The 22,643-nt window shown below is 35.9% G+C and overlaps 1 protein-coding gene across 1 annotated transcript in view; it reads left to right on the top strand.

Annotated features, from left to right (window-relative positions):
* EIF2S3 (eukaryotic translation initiation factor 2 subunit gamma) overlaps window positions 1–17,817 on the top strand; it is a 31,443-nt gene extending 13,626 nt beyond the window's left edge. Inside the window, exons 9-12 of the mRNA XM_077145938.1 lie at window positions 278–422; window positions 11,823–11,992; window positions 13,854–14,026; window positions 17,418–17,817. Of these exons, the coding sequence (XP_077002053.1) occupies window positions 278–422; window positions 11,823–11,992; window positions 13,854–14,026; window positions 17,418–17,481 (552 nt within the window). The 3' untranslated portion in view covers window positions 17,482–17,817. The remainder of the gene's footprint in view (window positions 1–277; window positions 423–11,822; window positions 11,993–13,853; window positions 14,027–17,417) is intronic.
* Window positions 17,818–22,643: the final 4,826 nt, after the last annotated feature.

The raw sequence follows: 22,643 nt of genomic DNA, 5'->3' as shown, positions 1-22,643 counted from the left end.
CATGATTGAACAGTCTATATTTTCATACATCTTAAAAATTATCATTCATATAATGATTAAGTTTGAAAGAAACATGTGGCCATGTACCATGTAGTACCAAATCCACATTATTCTGTGTTATGGATGGTTCTGGTTTTAAAGATTTCCTCCAGATTTTTTTTCTTTAACAGTGATCTTTGAAATAGAAGATTGCCCTTTCAGTTTTGTGGTCTTTTTAATATGAAAAGTTAATTGTGTTATCCCAAATATTTCTAATAGCTAATTTATCTATTTACAGGTGGGCCAGGAGATAGAAGTCAGACCTGGTATTGTTTCCAAAGATAGTGAAGGAAAACTCATGTGTAAACCAATCTTTTCCAAAATTGTATCACTTTTTGCAGAACATAATGATCTTCAGTATGCTGCTCCAGGGGGTCTTATTGGTAAGCATTTGTCCCTGTACTTTTTTTGGGGGGGGGGGGCGGGGGGGCAGTTGGGTGGTCTGGAAATTGAACCCAGGTCTCCTGCATGGAAGGCGAGCATTCTACCACTGAACCACCCATGCACACTTGTCCCTGAGCTTTTTAATTTCTGGATATTCATGATACTTTTTGTGGCAAATCTATTACCTGAAAAGATAATGTTAATGGTAAATTTTTAATTAGATGTTTTAATAAAATGGAGTGGGGGAACATTCATACAGTTAAGTTATTGATTTTAGGTTTTAAAATATTTTCATGTATTTGTAAAACTGTTTTGAAGTATAAAGAATACATTGTCATTTAGTATATAGAGTAACTCCTTTTTAGCAATAACAGTGTTTTATGAGCAAACATTCAGCATACCTACTGTATACTTTTTAGAAAATTCTTAAAATATTTTGAAATAATTTCAGACTTAGTACAGTTACAAAATTGATACAAACCCCATTTATAGAACTCCATTGTATTCCCACCACTCCCAGACCCACCAATTTTAACATTTTGTCTTCTTTGCCATTTCACACTGTATCTATATCTATTTATATCTTCAAATATTTGAGTACAGGTTGCACACATACTTCTTGAACATATAATAAATACTTCCATATACATTTCCTATGAATAAGGCTTTATTTACTTATGTAAGCACCTTAGGGGCAGTTATCAAGTTCAAGAATTGAATAAAGTTCCCTTTTTTTTTTACATCCCAATAATGTCACCTTAAGCCTTATCTCCTCCATTCTTAGAGCTCATCCAGTATCATATCACATTTACTTGTCATTCTCTCTCTCTCTTTTATTGTGGGTTTATAAAACAATCATGAATAAAATACAGGATACCCAACCCCACCCTACTACTAAGACCTTGCATTGGTGTGGAACATTTGTTATAATTTGTGATAGCATTTTTTAAAAATAATTGAGCTAATTTTTTAAATAATAGTTACCTTTGTTAGAATTGGTGAAAGATTATTAAAATCATACAATTATCTATCATCCATAATTGGTTCATTGAGATCTTCTGTTTCTTCTTGATCTTCTGTTTCTTCTTTAGTCAGTGGAGGTACTTGTGTATTTCCAAGAATTTGTCCATTTCACCTAGCGTATCTAATTTATTGGCGTGCAAAATTGTTCATAGTATCCATTTATAGTCACTTTTATTTTAGCAGGGTCAGTAATGATATTCCCCTTTTCATTTCTTATTTTCATTAATTGTGTCCTCTCTTTTTTCTTTGTCAGTGTAGCTAAAGGTTTGTCAATTTTATTGATCTTCTCAAAGAGCCAATTTTTGGTTTTGTTGATTCTCTCTATTGTTTTTTTATTCTCATTTTATGTATTTCTGCTCTATTCTTTGTTATTCCTTTCCTTCTGCTCACTTTCAAATTAGTTTCTTGTTCTTTTTCTAGTTCTACCAAGTGCATAGTTAGATCTTTAATTTTAGTTCTTTTTTAATGTAAACCTTTAGGGCTCTAAATTTCCCTCTCAACCCTGCCCTTGCTGGATCTATAAGTTTTGATATGTTATGTTCTTGTTTGCATTCATCTCAAGATTGATTATTGATTTCCCCTGCAATTTCTTCTTTGACCCACGGATTAAGAGTGTTTAATTTCTATGTATTTGAATTTTTTAGTTCTCCACCTGTTGTTTCTTTCCACCTTCTTTCCATTATGGTCAGAGAAAGTGCTTTGCATGACTTCAGTCTTTTTAAGTTTATTGAGACTTGTTTTGTTACCCAATATGTAGTCTGTTGCAGAGAATGATCCATGTGCATTTGAGAAGAATGTTTATCCTGCTGTTTTGGGGTACAGTGTTCTGTATGTCTATTAGATCTAGTTCATTTGATATATTATTCAGTATCTCTGTTTCCTTATTGATTATCTATCTAGATGTTCTGTGTATTGATGAGAGTGGTGTATTGAAGTCTCCAGCTATGTGGAGATGTCTGTTTCATGCTTCAGTTTTGCCAATGTTTGCCTCCTGTATTTTCGGGCACCATGGTTAGGTGCATAAATAATTATGATTTTTATTTCTTTTTAGTGAACTGCTCCTTTTATTAACATATAGTATCCTTCTTTGTCTCCTATAACACTTTGCATTTAATGTCTTATTTTATCTAATATTTAATATAGCCACCCCAACTCTTTTGATTACTGTTTGTATAGAATGTCTTTTTTTATTATTAATTAATGGAAAAAAAGAAATTAACCCAACATTTAGAAATCATACCATTCTACATATGCAATCAGTAATTCTTAACATCATCACATAGATGCATGATCATCGTTTCTTAGTACATTTGCATCGGTTTAGAAGAACTAGCAACACAACAGAAAAAGATATAGAATATTAATATAGAGAAGAAAAATAAAAGTAATAATAATAGTAAAAAAAAAAAAAAGACAAACAACCAGACCGACAAAAACAAAAAAAAACAAAAAAAAAACCTATAACTCAGATGCAGCTTCATTCAGTGTTTTAACATGATTACTTTACAATTAGGTATTATTGTGCTGTCCATTTTTGAGTTTTTGTATCTAGTCCTGTTGCACAGTCTGTATCCCTTCAGCTCCAATTACCCATTATCTTACCCTGTTTCTAACTCCTGCTGGACTCTGTTACCAATGACATATTCCAAGTTTATTCTCGAATGTCGGTTCACATCAGTGGGACCATACAGTATTTGTCCTTTAGTTTTTGGCTAGACTCACTCAGCATAATGTTCTCTAGGTCCATCCATGTTATTACATGCTTCATAAGTTTATCCTGTCTTAAAGCTGCATAATATTCCATCGTATGTATATACCACAGTTTGTTTAGCCACTCTTCTGTTGATGGAGATTTTGGCTGTTTCCATCTCTTTGCAATTGTAAATAGCACTGCTATAAACATTGGTGTGCAAATGTCCGTTTGTGTCTTTGCCCTTAAGTCCTTTGAGTAGATACCCAGCAATGGTATTGCTGGGTCGTATGGCAATTCTATATTCAGCTTTTTGAGGAACCGCCAAACTGCCTTCCACAGTGGTTGCACCATTTGACATTCCCACCAACAGTGGATAAGTGTGCCTCTTTCTCCGCATCCTCTCCAGCACTTGTCATTTTCTGTTTTGTTGATAATGGCCATTCTGGTGGGTGTGAGGTGGTATCTCATTGTGGTTTTGATTTGCATTTCTCTAATGGTCAGGGACATTGAGCATCTCTTCATGTGCCTTTTGGCCATTTGTATTTCCTCTTCTGAGAGGTGTCTGTTCAAGTCTTTTTCCCATTTTGTAATTGGGTTGGCTGTCTTTTTGTTGTTGAGTTGAACAATCTCTTTATAAATTCTGGATACTAGACCTTTATCTGATATGTCATTTCCAAATATTGTCTCCCATTGTGTAGGCTGTCTTTCTACTTTCTTGATGAAGTTCTTTGATGCACAAAAGTGTTTAATTTTGAGGAGCTCCCATTTATTTATTTCCTTCTTCAGTGTTCTTGCTTTAGGTTTAAGGTCCATAAAACCGCCTCCAGTTGTAAGATTCATAAGATATCTCCCAACATTTTCCTCTAACTGTTTTATGGTCTTAGACCTAATGTTTAGATCTTTGATCCATTTTGAGTTAACTTTTGTATAGGGTGTGAGACATGGGTCTTCTTTCATTCTTTTGCATATGGATATCCAGTTCTCTAGGCACCATTTATTGAAGAGACTGTTCTGTCCCAGGTGAGTTGGCTTGACTGCCTTATCAAAGATCAAATGTCCATAGATGAGAGGGTTATAGAATGTCTTTTGTGAACCTTTCACATTCAGCCTATTTGTGTCTTTGAGTTCTAAGCTGAGTCTCTGTTAAACAGCATATAGTTGGATCATGCATTTTTATCCATTCTGCCAATCTGTGTCTTTTGATTGGGAAGTTAAATCCATTATCATTCAGTGTTATTATTGTAAAGACAATATTTACTTCAGTCATTTTATCCATTGCTTTTTATATGTTGTATATATTTTTTTCTCTCTCTATTTATCCTTATTGGTAATCATTTCGTTTCAGCCTGCAGGGCTCCCTTTAGTATTACTTGTAGGGCAGGACTCTTGTTGAGCTCTTGTGAGCTCTATTGATTTGGGTGTCCTTATCATTCATGTTTTTTTTATATAGGCATTTAGGGCAATAAATTTCCCTATCAGCATTGCCTTTGCTGCATTCTATAAGTTCTGATATGTTCTGTTCTCATTAGCAGTCATCTCCAGATATTTAGCAGCTTTTCTAGCAATTTCTTCTTTAACCCACTGATTATTTAAGTGTGTTGCTTTATCTCCATATATTTGTGAAAGCTCTGATTTTTTTGTAGTTATTAATTTCCAGCTTCATTCTGTTGTCGTCAGAGAAAGTCCTTTGGATAATTTCAATCTTATTGAATTTACAAAAACTGATTTTCTGTCCCAAAATATTATCTATACTGAAGGACAGTCCATGAGCACTAGAGAACAGTGTATATTCTGGTGTTTTGGTGTGTAACGATCTATATGTGTCTATTAGGTCTGATTCTTTAATCACATTGTTTAGGTTCTCTATTTCCTTTTTTGATCCTCTGTCTGGTTATTCTATCTCTAGTGGAGAGTGGGGTTTTGAAGTCTCCCACTATTCTTGTTGATACATCTGTAGCTCCCTTCAGTTTTGCCAGTGTTTGCGTTATGTATTTTGGAGCTCCATGATTGGGCACATAAACATTTATGATCATTATTTCCTCTTGGTGAATTGTCCCTTTTATTAATATGTACTATCCTAATCTGCTATTATGTGTCTCTAGTATACTTCTCATTTGGCCTACTATATTGTTCATCTCTGAGATCTATTTTTCTATTCAATCTTTCGAATACTTCCTTATACTTTTCTACTGTCCTCCTGATAGCCTCTATTAATTTATAGTTGTCCTTGTGTAATTAAATATTCTGTGTTCCCTCTGGTGTTTTGATTTTGTCATTTGTCTGGGCCATTTTTGCCTGGATCTTCACATGCTTTTGTGATTTTATGTTGTGTTTGGGGCATTTGATTATCTTAAGGTTATTTTGCAAGTTGGTTTCCTTCACTCGTCTAAAGTTTTGTGAAGTTTTCCTTTTGTACTTGGTTTGTTAGTAATTCCCTGCCAAACCAAGGCCCGGATTTCATGTAAGGTGTTAAATTCTACTTGAGGGTCTATTAAAAGCTAACCAGGAATACATGGGTAGTTCAGTCGCAGAACACCCACCTGCCACATGAGTGACCCAGGCTTGATCCCCAGCCCATTCACTCCAAGTAAATAAATAAATAAAATTAAAAATGTATTTAAAAAATGAAAATACCACACCTCCATGGTAGTAGACCACAAAGTCTGAAGGATACACCCCAAAATATATTGGAAGTGAACTCAGATTGGTGCCCACAGAAGAGAGAGGAAAAAAATTTCTAATGTATATATATCAAAATAAGCAAAAATGAAAAAATATATAAATAACAAATAAAGAGTAATGCTAATAAGAAAAAATACAGAGAAAATATAGTTAGAAAAAAACTAGGCAGTTTTCCACACTGCACTTACCACTTCTTCCCAGCGGGTGGCACTCCTGAGGCCCCTCCTCTCCTCAGGCCCACCCCTCCCCAGCTGAAGTGATCTGCTGGGAGGTGGGTTGTGCTGCTTAGTTAGTGCACGTGGGTTGGTGGATCTGATCACAGTTCCCTGGGGAGTAGCTGATTGCAGTGCCCAGTGGATCTGCTGTTCACTGCACCTGACCTGATGGCTGTTCGCAGCACCCAGCCAGGTGACTGTTCCCAGCATCTTGAGGCTTGGCTTTTCCTGGTGGATGGTGAAGTATGCCTCTGGACTCATGCTGCTGACTGCAGGGCTGCCTGGGGAGGTTTCCCTAGCCACCAGCTCAGACAGGCTAGAGCAGAGTAGGGGTGGTCAGTTCCCTCAGATCTGTACTTTTCTGTTCCTGCTCCCCACCCCCATTGGATGTCATGCCTGTCACATCCACCCTGATCTCATCCCAAGATCCCTGCCTCGCTCCTCCCTATGAAATATTGAAGACCCTTTTCTGTCACTCACCTCTAAGACCACAGTCCTGGTCATTTTTTTCCTATCCCTTATCATGTCCTACAGAGCAGGCATGAATACTGCTTACTGTACTCCACTATCTTCCCAGACGTCCTTTGTCATGTTCTTTTTTCCCCAGACAACACAAAAAGAAGTGCTGAGTTTTTAATATATTAAATAAAGTAGGATTTCTTGTATTATCACTGCTTGTATGTTAGAATCAAAGTTGTTTGGTTTTTGTTATCATTTGTTTTTTAAAATCTTATTATGTAATAAAACCATTGTTAGATTATAGGAAAATGTAGTACAAAACAGAAAAATTACAATTATTGCAGTGGCATTCATTTATTTTTTTATTGCTATATATTGTACGTTCATATACCATGTAATCATCCAAAGTGTGTAATCAGTGGTTTGCAATATCATACTGTTATGTTTCTTTTTATAATTCATCATTTTACTATCATTTCTCTTTAGCCATATTTTCCTTCATCTCTTTGAATTGATTTGGAAGGTTTGTTTGAATATTTTTGATTAGTTTTTACAAATAATGTGTGTACTCTTTTGATTTGTTCCCTTAACTTATTTCTTGGTTTTGCTTGTAATTTTCTGTGATGTCTAGGCATCTGCGTATCTTGATGAGTTTTCTGTGAAGGTCGGTTTCTTTCTATTGCCTAGGGTTTTATTGTTGTTATGCTTAATGTTAAGGGTCTTTTTTGATGCTTAGTCCGCCTTATTTTATACCTTTAGAATAGCCCACGTTTAACCAATCAGATTTTTTTCAATTTTTCTTCATCTGATACTTGCCCTGGATATGTGCTACAGTTATTAGGATTGTAGTTTTTGTGCAGTGGTTTCACATCCAGGAGAAAGTTTCCTTTCCTCTCTTCCTTCTCTGGGAATCTTGATCTGTTCTGTTTGTTTTTGTTTTGCCTCTATATATTTTTTACATTCCTTTTTCTCTTGCTGCTTTTGCTTGGAGGGCAAATTCTTGAAAGAGGGTCACCCTGAGAGCAATTTCTCAAGTCAGTGTTTCCCAGTCAAAACCAGGTCAGGGACCCATGAAATGGGCCACTTACCAGCTCCAAAGTGCCCTGGGGACAGGATCAAGAAGGGAAACAAAAACCTTTTTGATGGTTTCCCAGATCCGTACTTTCGTGGCTTTCCCAGCAGATGTGGCTGTTGAGCTGTCTCCGAGAGCTTTCAGTAGGCTCTGTCTTTAAATCTCCATTGCATCCTCCTCAGTCTAGGGTGAGGTTGAAACAGTGGCCGCCACTCCCTGCGTTTGGGGCAGATTGAAATACTTACTCAGAGCTGGGGCTAATCAAAAGCCATCCTCAGTAATCCTCTGTGCCCAACCCTGTCTTGGGGAAGAGGATTTTTGTATCCCTTTCTGTTCCCAACGTGCTAGCTAGGGACCAGACCCCAGTCCCACTGCAAGAGTGGGAATTAGGCACCATCAGCCACTGAGCAGTGAGAGAAACTCACTGTTCTTTAGCATAGTTTATCTTTCTCCTGCTCTTTTGTGGATGCCTTACAGTGTTCTTCTGGCCCTTAGAGCCTGAAAACAGTTGTTTCAGACAGTTCATGCTTGTTTAATAGCTGTTTTGGTGGAAGGACTGAGTCCTGAAGCTCCCTACTCTACCATCTTCTCTAAAAGTTCCTGTCATTTTCTTTCTTTTATTTTTTAATTGTGCAAACATAGATGCAACATAAACCTTCCCATCTCAATCTCTCCTCAGTGGGATTTATCACATTCACAGTGTTGTAGTATTTTCCATCTTCCATTGTTAGAAATTTTGTATCACCTCAAACAGAATCCCTATACTCATTTTGCATTAACTCCCCATTCCCCCTGCTCCCCACTCCTGGTAGCCTGTAGTCTACTTTCTGCATATTCTCTGGTATTCATATTTTCTGGTATTTTCTTTGTGGTTACCATGATGGTTATAGTTAATATCCTAACAATCTGCTTTGCTTTGATGCCACCTTAATGAAGTATATACCTACTGTGTTCCTATAACCCTCCATCCCCCATCTTTATGTAGTTCTTGTTACAAGTTACATTTTTGTAAATTATGAGTCCAAACCACTGATTTATCATTGCATTTGCTTATTAGCTCTGTTAGGAGGTAAAAAAAAAAAATTACAAACCAAAAACAAGTAGTACTGTATTCATATTTACCCATGTCATTACTTTCTCTAGAGATCTTTAGTTCTTCATGTAGCGTTAGTCAACTATCTAGTGTTCTTTCAGCCTGTGGAACTTTCTTTGCATTTCTTGTATAGCTGGTCTAATGGTGACTCAATCTGTTAACTTTTGTTTATCTGAGAATGTCTTAATTCTTTCCTGGTTTTCGAAACACAGTTTCGCCACCAGATACAGAATTCTTGATTGGCATTTTTTTCTTTTAGCCCTTTAAAGATGGCCTCCCACTACCTTGCTTCAGTGGTTTCTGATGAAAAATTGGAACTTAATCTACTTGAGGTTTCCCTGTGTGTGACTTGTTGCTTCTCTTCTGCTGCTTTCAGAATTCTCCTTTTCTCTTTGTCATTCTACAGTTTGATTATAATAAGGCATGTTGGATGTGTATATTCATGTCTTTCGTTAAATTTGGGAATGTTTCAGTCATTCTTTGTGTGTGTGTATGTGTGATTTATAATGGGGGTCACATTTCATTCTTTTTCCATGTGAGTATCACCTTATTGCAGCACCATTTGTTGAATTTTTGTTTGTTTTTTCTGTTTGTTTGGGAAGTACATTGGCCGGGAATTGAACCTGGGTCTCTTGCATGGCAGATGAGAATTCTACCACTCAACTATCCTTGCATCCCCCAGTCTTCTTTTTTGGGGATTTTTTCTCTGCTCATTTCTCGCTTTCCTTAGATTGGTATGCTTGATGGTATCCCACAGAATCCTCAGACTAGTTCATTTTTTTTCATTCTTCTCAGAGTGAATGATTTCAGCTATGTTGTCTTCAGGGTCTCTGATTCTTCTGCCAACTCCAATCTGCTGTTGAATCCCTCTAGGAAATTTTAAATTTCTGTTACTATGATTTTCGGCTCTTGTTTGATTCCTTTTCTTAATTTCCATCTCTTTCTTCATATTTTACCTTTCCTAATTTTCGTCTCTTCATGTTCTCTTTGTGTTCATCTATCATTTTCCTGATTTCCTTCAGTTCTTTGTCCATATTGTCCTTTAGCTCTTTGAGCATATTTCAAGCCATTTTTTAAGTCTTTGTCTGGAATGTCCCAGGTCTTGTCCTCCTCACTGATGGTTTGTAATGCTTTTAATCTTTTCCTTTGCCTGGACCATCATTTCCTGTTATTATTATTTTTTTTTTACATGGGCAGGCACCGGGAATTGAACCCCGGTCTCTGGCATGGCAGGCGAAAACACTGCCTACTGAGCCACCGTGACCCGCCCTCCTGTTACTTTTTATGTTTTGTTGTCTATTGTTGAACTGGACATTTTAGTATTTAGCTAGAATTTATACCCTAAGGAATCTGTTCCTTAGGCTTGTATCCAGTTAGTTTTCAAACTTTCCTTGAATGCTAGGTGCTAACAAAAAGAAATAAGGGAAAAAAGAAAACACCTTTCCCAATCTTTGCAGATTGACCCATCTGCAGGTCAGGTGCTCTCCTTCAGAGCTTATACATAACAAAGAATTTAAGAAATAGCTCCAGGCCAAAGCCTAGGATTCTCTCTGATCCTTTCTGGGCATGCATCTTGTCTTGGTCATACACATGTGGCCCTGGGAATTTCCCCTTTTACACAGATAGGAATATCTCCTATTTACTAGGAACCAATTTCTTCTTGTTCTTGTGAACTGCACTGCATGTCCTACAGCCAGCTATTCCTTGTCCCGGGCAGTACAACTTGACTACTCTTCCCAAGTGTTCTATAGGCAAGCTCTCTGAGTTGCCTTCTATAAGCAGAGCAATTTCTGGGATAGTGAATGCCTCAGGCCACCACCAGATTGGACCATACATACTTGATCCCGGTATGTGCATGAGGATTACTCTGTTCTCCCTAAAACTGGAACCAGGGATCCATACTGGGAGCATGGGCTGATTCTGTGCCTAGCTAGTGATGGGCTAGTAGGACGCTAAGAGATCCTACTGCTTTTAAGAACCCTTTTTCTTGATTTGTTGCATGCCCAGTTATTGCAGTCCTTTAACTATTTTCTGGAGTTTTGAGAAAGTTATTTCAGCCTGTTCTTACTGGCTTTTCATAACTTCTCTGGGGAAAAGGAGGGAGCCCTGAAGCCTCTCATTCCATTATCTTTATCTTATATTTTTAATCTGCACAGTTTGGGGGTAGGAAGTAGTTGCTTTTCATATATATATTTTTGTAAATGCAAAGCTATACGCAAATGCAACTGAATCATGTCAGACCATATTTATACTGGTGTGATAATGCAGGATGATAGTTTTCATTTGGTGGGAATTGCAGGAATAATTTATGGAATTTTCTAGTCCCTTACAACTTAGTACATTACTGCATATCCAGGGAAAAGCAAGATCCAATGAGAATTAGTCAGAGGTGCTTTAGATTAAAAAAGAGAGTGTTTGATGAAAAAGTAGTTTTGTCTTTGGGTCTCTGGTTTTTGACTATATGTAATGCATCATTCCATTCTGTCCTGACAAGAGTTTATTGTCCATGATTTTGTCTGGTTAATTTTTAAATTTTTTCTCAACAGGGAAACTTGAATGGCCTTTAAAATTTAACTTATAGAAGTTTTCAAACATAAAAGTACAGAGGATGGTGTAATGACAATCTCCATGTACCACCACCCAACTTCAACTTCAACAGTTAGCAATATTTTACCAATCTTGTTTTATCTTTATATCTTATTCTCTCCAGCCCCCTCAAGTTACATAGCTAAAATATTTTGAAGTAGGCCCCAGGACTCACGTGAAACTTTTTAAAGATATCTTTTTGATTAGCCTTCTAAGGGGAAAATGACAGACATATACTCTGCAAAGTGCTCATGAATTTTGTATCATTTCATCCTTCACTAAGGAAATTCAGACTCATTTTTAAATTAAGCTGTTATCCCTGTTTGACCTCAGTTTATAATTTAAATCAAGAGAATTTCTGTCTCACTTACCCAACTAACCTGAGTTTACCATTCTGCTCCTTCAGATGTAATAGGCATTTTGTCACACCAATATAGCTGTTGCATGAGTATGACAATTTAAGTGTGTGTTAAAATGTATAGATATATATTGTACTTATCTAATTTGGGGAGTTAGCAATTAACTGTATAGGTATTTTAAGAAATAAAACGTTGGAGTAATCTTATTTTACTTTAGGAGTTGGAACAAAAATTGACCCCACTTTGTGCCGGGCTGACAGAATGGTGGGACAGGTGCTTGGTGCAGTTGGAGCTCTACCTGAGATCTTCACAGAACTGGAAATTTCCTATTTCCTCCTTAGACGGCTTCTGGGTGTCCGCACTGAAGGTGATAAGAAAGCAGCAAAGGTGAATGCTTTATACAATTCCTGTTTCAAAAAAGGAATAAACTGATGTTACAGCCACTTTTCAGTTTTATTCTGTATGGTTAATATGAGATTACGAAAAAAGGAAAGGTGAATAATTTGTACATCAGTGTTCAAAAGAGCGTTATTTATAATAGCCAAAAGGTGGAAACAGTGTAAGTATCCATCAACAGATGAATGGATAAACACAATATGGTAAATATTTAATGTGGAATATCATTCAGTCATTAAAAGAAGTGAAGTTCTGATGCATGTTATAATGTGGATGAACCTTAAAAACTATGTTAAGTGAAATGGTAAATGCCACTGAAGGACAAATATAATTCCAGTTTTATGAGATATCTAGAGTAGTCAAATTCATAGAGACAGAGAGTAGATTAAAGGTTACTAGGGAGTGGGGAAGAAAGAATGTGGAGTGATTGCTTAATGGGTACAGAGCTTCTGTTTGAGTTGATGAAAATGTTCTGGAATTAGATAATGTGATGGTAGCAGATATTGTGAATGTTTTTAGTGCCACTTAATTGTACATTTAAAAATGATTAAGAGTTGAGTAAATTTGACTTCCTGAAAATAAAAAACTTCTGTATGGCAAATAGTAAGAAAATTAGGGAAAACATATTTGTGTCACACATGACAAAGACATAATTTTCCTAATGTACACATACCTTTTAAAAGAAGCTCGGTATGATTAGGTTGACAAAGATGGAATTTGCTGATAAACCTCTGTTAGCAAGAATGTAGGGAAATCAGTCATATGCTTATTGAAAAAATGTAATTTGGTAATTGTTTTGGGAAGATGTATTTGGTGATATTTATTAACATTTTAAATATGACAATCCCATCCCAGCACATTTCACTGCAGTGTTATTATTTAATAGCAAAACATTTATCAGAATTTTCTTGCATTGTGGAAATGTGCCACTTGAAAAAGAATGAGATAAGCTATATATATTGACATAGGTATTTAAAGTATCTTAAACTAGGAATGAGAAAAAAGTGGTAGAAGAGTTATAAAATTGCATCTTATTTGTTATAACACTGGGTTTTGTAATTATAAAGTTATAAAAGTCTTATGAGAAATTCAGATAGCATAGTGCTATAATAAACTAAAACTAAATCTGTGTAACGCCCACCCTCAATTAAAATTCTTTTCCCCAGTTTTCTTCAGGTCTTAACTAAAGTTTACCTTGGTGCATCAGGGAAGTTATTTTTATGAAAAAGCTTTAAGGAAAGATTTTGAGTGTGAGCCACATGCTCATAAAACTTCCATGTTTGTTATGCTTTCCAGAATTCCTTTAATAAGGACTTTTTTTGCATTATCTGGCTTTTAATAAAAATATAAAGCCATTAAATACAGTTATCTGAACTTGGGAATTAGGCTTTAAGTGGAGAAAATAACGAGAATAGCAGCTAATAATTCACTTAATCCTTAAAACAACCATGCGTGCTAGATGTTACCCAATTTTCCAGAGGCTTGAAGAGTTTCTGCAAGCAGCTTAGGGTACAGGAGTGGAATTGGATCACCAGAATCCACATTGTTAATTCGTATATAACTTTTCTCCTGTCGTGCTTCTCCCCACCCCACCAGGAATTTTAAGAGATTTTATACTTTAGTATGTAGCTTATTTTAAAGGTAGTTCTTATGTAAATTCAGTGGGTACCAAGTAAACCTTCATTTGCCACATTTAGACTACATATATTTCAAATCCCATTATAATGAATTTCTGTGGAATTTTTTCTTTTATGGTTCACTTATTTCCAAAAATATTTAGTAATTTCCCACTCATTTTTGGAAAGTTTTTGGCTGATTTTGGTGTTTATTTTTCTCTAATTTATTTCCCTAGGTGCAAAAGCTGTCTAAGAATGAAGTGCTCATGGTGAACATAGGATCCCTGTCAACAGGTGGAAGAGTTAGTGCAGTCAAGGCCGATCTGGGCAAGATTGTTTTGACTAATCCTGTGTGCACAGAAGTAGGAGAAAAAATAGCCCTTAGCCGAAGAGTTGAGAAACACTGGCGGTAAGTTTATTTATTAGCTTTAGCGTCTTTCTAATGAAAAAGACATAGTGTTTCCTTGCGTGTCCTTCTTGGCACATGAGCACATACACAAACACACAAACACTTTTCCTTAAGTATAATAGTTCTTATGGCCTTAATACTCATCTACTTATTTGGATGACTTTGAAATATTTATTTCTAGCCCTGATTTGTATTGGCTGCCTTTTACCTCAGACATAACCATGTAAAAACCAGTGAATTTGGTCTAGTATTTCAGCTCTTGATTTTTAAAAATTTTTAAATTTTGAAATAATTTCAAATTTAACAGGAAAATTTCAAGAATTGTACAGAGAACTGCTCTATACCCTTTACCCAGATTCTTTATATATATAGTAATTTTTCTCAACCATTTGAGGAATAAATTGCACATATCATGCCCCTTGACCTGTTAGTACTTAAGTTATTTCTTAAAAATTGAGATAATCTCTTATACCCACTTCAAGAAATTTAACATTGTAAATAATGAAATTTATAGTCCATATTCCAGTTTTTTTGCTTGTTTCAATAATGTCCTATACTGTGTGATTGTGAAAACCTTGTGTCTGATGCTTCTTTTATCTACAGTATAGACAGATGAGTAAAACATATGGATTAAAAATAAATAAATTAATGGGGGAAACAAATGTTGAAATTAAAAAAGATATATTGGATAGATAGAAATACTGTTGGTCAATGAGAGGGAGGGGTAGGGGGTATGGTATGTATGAGTTTCTTCTATTTTCCTTTTATTTCTTTTTCTGGAGTGATGCAAATGTTATAAAAAATGATCATGGTGGTGAATATACAGCTATGTGATGATATTGTGAGCCATTGATTGTACACCATGTATAGAATGTTTGTATGTTAAAAATGTACGTGGTTGTATGTTGTATTTATAAAAATTTAAAAAAAAATGTCCTATAGCATGATTCTCCCATCAGTCTAGGATCATGCAGTGCATTTAGTTTTCCTGTCTCTCTGATCTCTAATGTGGAACTTCCTCAGCCTTTCTTTGTCATTGATAATTTTGAAGAATATAAAGAATACTTCATAGAAAGTCCCCCAATTTAGGTTTGTTTCCTAAAATTAGATTCAAATTACATATATCCTCAGGTTATTATATCCAGAGGCAAATGATATTCAACTGCTCCATATTGGTGAGGTGTTCGGTTTGGCCATATATGATGTATTGTCCAGTTTCTCTGCTGCATAGTTAACCTTTTAATCCTTGAAACTAATAAGTAGTCTGTAGGGAGACCCTTGGAGATTCTGCAGATAGCCTGCTCCTCATCAAATACTTTAACCTCCATTCCTAGATTTAGCATCTACTGACAATTCCTGCTTGAATTGAATGTGATTGATGATTACAAAATGGTAATTTTGTTTTTCCAATTCCATTACTTAACATTTATCATTTGGCATTTTATCTTCCCCATTATTTATTTTCCTATGTAGTTACAATGTGAACTTGTAGAGGTCCTGTTTTATTCAATAAGTTGTGATCCATTATTGTTCTTACTTATTTTGATGCTCATATTTTCCAAGATTTAGCCAGCAGTGCAGTACCTTCAAGCTGGCGCCTGTATCATTTGACATACCTCTATTAATTTTTTGAGTACTTCTTTCCTTTCTGTCACAAGATGTTCCAGTCTCTCTCTCTCTCTTTTTTTTTTCCAGTCTCATTTTGTATCTTCCCTGCCCCAATTCTAGAATCGACAATTTCTCTGGAATCCTCGTTTCTTTTAGTGGACGATACTATTTGAAAATGAAAATCTGGGGCTAGGTGTCTCATTGCTTCTAGAGTGCCGTTGCTTCTATGCCCTTTAGACAGAGCTAAGAAACAGACTTAGAACTTTGACTCCTGACTTTTTTTTATTGCTCTTGCCTGGGTTAATTAATGAGTCTATCCCTTCCTTTCCATTCTTTGCGACCTCATTGTAGCCCATACCATCTTCATTTCACACTTAAATGTTATTTCAAAAAACTGGGTTTCCTCTTTTTGTTATATAGAACCTGGCTGAAGTTGGTTTTCATCATGCTGTGCTCAGTAAATGTAGTAGTGCTTCTCACTACTTCTCTCTGCTATTCAAGAACTTTCTGGAAGTCTGCAGTTTGTTTAACCTCTCTTTTTTCTTTGTTTAATATAAACCCTCTAAGTTAGCTATTCTATGTCTTGATTGTCCCTATAATTTTGCAAACCACCCTTGGCTCTCTGTTCCTTCCTACTTCCCTGATTAAGCCTTCCCTGAATATAGTGCTCCATAATGATTGCTCATCACTTTCTGTTTAGAAGATTTATCTGACTTACTGTTCTCCAGTTTAAAAATAATTAAACTTTTAGTTTTTTAAGTAAATAATCCTGCTTTGTAGTGATTTATGCCCTTTGAGTTCCCTCTTTTGTGTGATTATACTGTTTGCTCTTATGGAATACTGATTTTTAAATATATTTTTAAATAGATTTAAATAATACATTTTCATAATCCTGAACAAGGAGTGTATTATTATCACTTAGTTTGAACGGTATATTTCCTAGATTAGACCAGAGTTTCTAACAAAGGGTATTTTTGTGTCTGCCCATCAATATTTTTGTTTTGTTTTCTTTGCCCACTAATATTTTAAGGGACTTCTATCCAAATGAATTTTCAGGCTTTGCTTGAAAGTTGGCAAATATGTTAAACTCTTAGAGGAAAAAGGGAGCATCTGAGTGATCATTATATTTTTTTAGAATTGTGATTTTTCTTTTTTAACTCATGTTTAAATGGATTTTGTTCTAGAAACTGCAGTTGAGATAGCAAGCCAGCCTGTTCATTAAGTTGAACAGACATTGAAAGAGAGAACATAGGTCACTCTTCTGTTGAGAGTAATCTGCTTTTAGACTATATGTTCCTCTAGTTCTTCTCTTATTTTTATTTACTAGCTAAGATCATGATAAAGCCATTGTGTTCTGTTGAGGTGCTCTGAAAGGTAGCAAAAGATTTTTTTCTTTTCAAGGAGAAAAAGATAGAGGATTAGGTGTTTTTTTTTTAAGAAATCAGACTGAGGTGGTTTGTGAAACAGCATGGTTTCTTTGGTGGGCCTGAAGAGTTCTTGTTTGGTGGTTTTGAAGAGGTAGGTATATTTTGTTACAGTAAAGATAAGCATATTTATGGTAGGAACCTTTTGCTGGATTTTCCTGTCATTCATGCTGGCCACAGCCCATCTAACCAGTTCTAGGTATCTCGGAAAGTAATGTAGGCTTTTGTTATAGAGGATCCAGGTTATGGGAACAACTTTAAACTTAGAAGAGGCAAGTTAAACTAGTATATTTTGATTTATGGGTAATGATGATAAAATGGATGTAAAATTCATGGTTTCTTTTATTTTCATTTTGCAGTTTAATTGGTTGGGGCCAGATAAGAAGAGGTGTGACAATCAAGCCAACAGTAGATGATGACTGAAGAATCCCAGTTAAATACATTTGGATCAAATTGGAATTTCTCTTAACAACATAGGAGTATATTTTCAAAACAATACTGGGGAATTAATTTCACAGCTCATTGTTCTCATTATTAGGTTATGAAAATTTAACCTCTAATAATCAAATGGAATCTACAATAAATGTAAAAATTGGCATGATATTGGATTTAATCTACATTTTAATAGAAGTGAATCATTCCCAAATAATGTCTAATTTATACATCAGTGCAGGTTTGAAATGAAATTGTTTGCTACAGTCAGCTTTTGCTGTAGCATGCCTACTGCTGAACCTGTTTAAAATAAAGTTTTTCTTCTTATTTTTTCATGATTCGTCTTTGAGTAGTTCCAGGCTTAAAGGATTTCTGCACCAGTAAAAACTTGGACACAAATTCTCCTTGAAGACCAACTTCTCTTCTGCCCCATTTTATATGTTGCTTTATCTCTGAAATTTAGAGTGAAAAGGAAATTAATAGGCTTAAGTTAAATTCTCCTTTAGAGCATGAGTGCTTGTTTATTGGGCAAACCTTATTTTTCCTCTTTCTCAGGTCTTGGACTGTAACACAGGAAACTATAGTCAATTCTACTCTCTCTCCCTGATATCCTGGGGTTAGTTCTGCACTGGTTACTCCTGAAACATACAGTCTTCATATCAAATACTGTTAGACCAAATAATTCTAGATGACTAGCAAAGCTTCCCAGGCTTTATTTTATGTTCTTTCTTAACTGTTTAATTGACGTGGTTATGATAGTTTCTAATACTAATAATCTTTGGAACTCTCAAGAGGTTAAACATGTTAGAAGGCAAAGGATAAGCCTTCTCATATTTAACTTATTCTCCATGTTCCTGCATTTTTCCTGTGCTGTGTTTTTTTATTTTTAATTATTATTTTTTGCTTCATAAGAGATTCTGTTACAATAGTGGCTCTAAACTCTGGCTGATATTAGAATTGCTGAGGATACTTTAAAGAAATAGATGCCCCACAGAGATTCTGACCTAATTGGTTTGAGGTGGAATAGATGCCCCACAGAGATTCTTAAAATCTCCCCATGGTTGAGAAGTAGCTATATTAAAAAAAAAAAAAAAAAAAAAGAATCTTAGAATTTTGGTAGTCTGGATGGCACTTTTTATTTTGCTTTTCTAAAATTTGCATTAAAAATGGGATTTGAAAGGTGCCGGGGCAGTTTAGTGGTAGAATTCTCGCCTGACATGCGGGAGAACCAGGTTTGATTTCTGGCCTGTGCACTTCCAAAAAAAAAATCAACAAATGGGGTGGGCCACGGTGGCTCAGCAGGCAAGAATGTTCCCCTGCCATGCCAGAGGACCTGGGTTCGATTCCCGGTGCCTGCCCATGTTAAAAAAAAAACTCAACCAATGGTGCTGCAATAATGGGATAGTCACATGGAAAAAGAATGAAATATGACCCCTACCATAACAGCATACAAAAAAATTTTTTCTTTAGATAGAATTTGATGCCACAGTCATTATATTTTGCTCTTTGGGGCACTGAATCTGCCTTGTAGGAGTTTAGAAGCTATGGCTATGTGTTGTTACTGCTTAAGTTTTTAAGTTTTGAGGAAGCATAATTATGTAAATTACATACTTGGTTGACTTTGAAAGGGTTGTGTTTTGTAGCATGAGGAACATATTTAAATAAAGCAAGGTTCTAATCTGAACATTAATTTTATATCTACTATGTCCTCAAGTATTTTGTAAATATCTTTACCAGAAATTCTGGAATCATGTAAGACCCAAAGCTTTACAATAGATGACTAATATTTTGTAACTAATCTCGTATCAGAGCTGAAACTAGAAGTCTATTGTAATTAATTTCAAATATCCACATGGATTTCAACATGTTATTTGGCAAGCACTGTGCTTAACGTAGTGAGTATCCACAGAGGTGAAAACAGTGGGTCTTGTTTTTGTAGAACTTTAAATCTGCAGTGATTCTCAGCACAAGATATACCTAGTTGAGAATCACCTGTAACAGGTTATTACAAAGTATTGTAAGAGAATGCTACATACAGCTCTATGAAAAATTGTAATGTTAGTCTCACATAAATGGAGAACATGAAGACAGTCTGTCACGTTATTCAGATTTCCATTCTTATCTAGAAAACTCTCCTCTCTATATCAACTTGTATGTAATCTCCAAATCTAATGTGAGTGTGTTTTTGCTTTTTGGATTTTTTTTTTTTGCAGAGGAAAAATAACTCTTTTTTTTCTAAGAGTACACAGCTATGCTCTTCATAAAACTTCTGAAATCCCAGATCTACAAAAACTTGATAGGGTGAAGATTCCAGTGAAATAGATGTTTTTCTGGAAATAGGTAAAAAAAAGTTTAATTACCAAAAAAAGATACCCTTAAAAGATTGATAATCAAGAAACTGTAAAGGTTATTTAGAAATTCTTCTAAAAAGTCTATACAAACACATATTCTGCCAAATTTCAAGCAATAGATAATTCCTGTGCTATTTAAACTATTCCAGAACATAGAAAAAGGAGACAGTAGAGTGATACCATCAAGATGGCGATGTTAAGACATCCCTGGAAAAGTTTTTTCTCAGGAACAGCTCATAATAGAGCCAATCTCACTTGTCTTGGAAATCAGTAGGATAGTAGGACCAGAGAAAGACCACAAATACTGGAAATTGAAGGGAAAAAAAATAACACCAAAAAAGAAAGTTGGAGACTGACTCAGATGTGCAAGTCTAAAAACCCACCCCCACACTTAAAAATACTAGTCTGAGCACTTCACACCTCTGGTTGTGGACCACAGAGACACTCATAGCAGTGAGTTAGGACCCCAGGCACCTTCAGGCACAGAGAACCAAGCCGTCAGCAAGCAGGATCCCCCAGGAAACGAGATCTATGGCAGAACTGTCTTCAAGTGGTCGCACATAAAACCTGCTTTTAATTGTTCAAATGCCTAAACAGAAAAATGGACAGTTTTGAATGCTGACTCCCTCTGGTTCTCTGGGACAGGATACCCTAACATGGAAGTTACCAGAGGCAGAAAAAAAAGGAAAACAATTGGTGTAAATTTTCAGGACTGAAAATTGTAATGAAAAGGAGACTGGACATGGGAGAGCAGTTGGGTAAATCATAGCCATTGTGGGGGGAAATCTGCACAGAAACAACAGCTCAGAATTACTGGAGAAGGAATACAGAAAAGGGGTTTTCACTTGAAGGTGAAACAATTGCTCAATAAAGGGCAATCTTAAAAGTTGCACAGCGTGTCCAAGGTAGGAAACAAGTTTAGAAGATTTATTGAACAATTAAACACAGCCTGCTTTAAAGGTGTATAAACTGGACCAAGTGTTGGAGAAGAGTCCTAACACAGCCAATCTACAATAAAACCCTAGGTAAGAGGAAGAAATTGACTTTCAGGGTTAGCATATCAAAATGATTAGTACCCGGACATCCAGCAAAAAATCACAAGCCGTACTCAGCAAAAGGAAGACATGTTTCATTCGAGGGAACAAATTACAACTTCGGAGGAAACAGACTGGAACAACTAATCGAAGGAATTCACACAAATTTCAATTCATGAAACTGAAAATATGGATAGAAATAAACTAAATGTGGATACAGAGTTAAAGGATATTAATGACAATTGTGAAAAAAGTTGAATTAGTTTAAAAGAAACAACTTACAGGCATGAAAAACAATAATGGAGATTCCAAATACACTAGAGGCATACAACGGCAGATTTGAATGGGCAGAAGCAAGAATCAGCAAACTGGAAGACAAGACAACCAAAATCATGCATTGGGAAAAACAAATACAGAAAAGAAGAGGAAGAAACTGAGCAACTATCAGGGACCTGTGTGACAGCATGAAGCATACCAACATGTGCATCATGGGAGTCCCAGAAGGGGAAATGAAAGGAAAAGGGGCAGAAAGACTATTTGAGGAAATGATAAAAAATATCCCAGCTCTTAAGAAGGACATAAATATATGTGACTGAGAAACACAATGTAATCCAAACAGGATAAACCCCAATAGAGCTACTCTAAGACACATACAAATCAAAATGTTAAATGCCAAAAACAGAAATCTTAAAGTAGCAAAAGAAAAGCAATTTGTTAAATATAAGAGCTCCTCAGTAAGACCAAGTGCAGATTTCACATCAGAAATCATGAAGGTGAGAAGGCAGCAGGATGATATATTTAAGGTATTGAAAGAAAAACTGCCAGCCCCAAATTCTTTGTCTGGCAAAACTGTCCTTCAAAAGTGAGGGAGAGTTTAAGACATTCATGGATAAACAAAAATTGCGAGTTCATCCCCAAAAGAACTGCCCTATGAGAATTGCTGAAGAGAGTTCTTTATGTTGATAGGAAGACAGGAGAGAGTGGTTTGGAGCAGTATAAAGAAGTAAAGATCTTCAGTAAAGCTAACTAAATGGGTAAGTGCAAAATCCCATAGTACCATATCCTCGGTATATAACCCAACTTTATTTCCTATAAGAGTTAAAATAGAACCAAATAAGAAATAATCATATTTCCTTATAACAGACATGCAGAATATAAAGAGGTGCTTGGTGACAAAAACAACAAAAAGGGAAAGTGAAGGAATGTGGGAGCAGAGAATATGTATGCTATTGAATTTAGGTTGGTAGTTTTTCAAACTAGTAAGCTACAGACTTAGGCTGTTTAAAACAAGCCCCAGGGTAACCCCAAAGAAAGTATTAAAGAATATATACAGGTCTCTCCCAGCTGTCTGTGGGCCACTCTGGCTGGTGCTTTGCCTTGGAGCCTTTGTGCGCTTGGCCAACAGCTTCTGAGAGCACCCACCTGAACACCCCAGGAACTGGCAGAGAGTGGCCCTTGTTAGGAACCCTCCAGCTGACCCAGGGGCTCTGAATCCAATACATACACATTGGCGCAAGTTAAGGGATTTAGTATGAAGCACAGAAGCAGATAATGCCAAATAGCAAACTGTAGTTGGTACACATTTGGTGAATAGGGCAGCGTTTCCTTCTCCCCCTACTGCTGAGATGGCAGAAGTTAGTCGAACTGTATGAATTGGAATACACTGAAGGTATTAGTGAATGAGTGTCCCAGGAAAATTAAATGTAGCACCACCAAATGCTGACATGGAACAAGGATTTCAAGATGGAGTTTCAAATGCTAGTTAATA

This window comes from Tamandua tetradactyla, chromosome X (assembly GCF_023851605.1).
Source record: "Tamandua tetradactyla isolate mTamTet1 chromosome X, mTamTet1.pri, whole genome shotgun sequence".
NCBI classification, from domain to species: domain Eukaryota; kingdom Metazoa; phylum Chordata; class Mammalia; order Pilosa; family Myrmecophagidae; genus Tamandua; species Tamandua tetradactyla.
The sequence above is the reverse complement of the archived record's forward strand: the minus strand, read 5'-3'. Positions and strand labels throughout refer to the sequence as shown.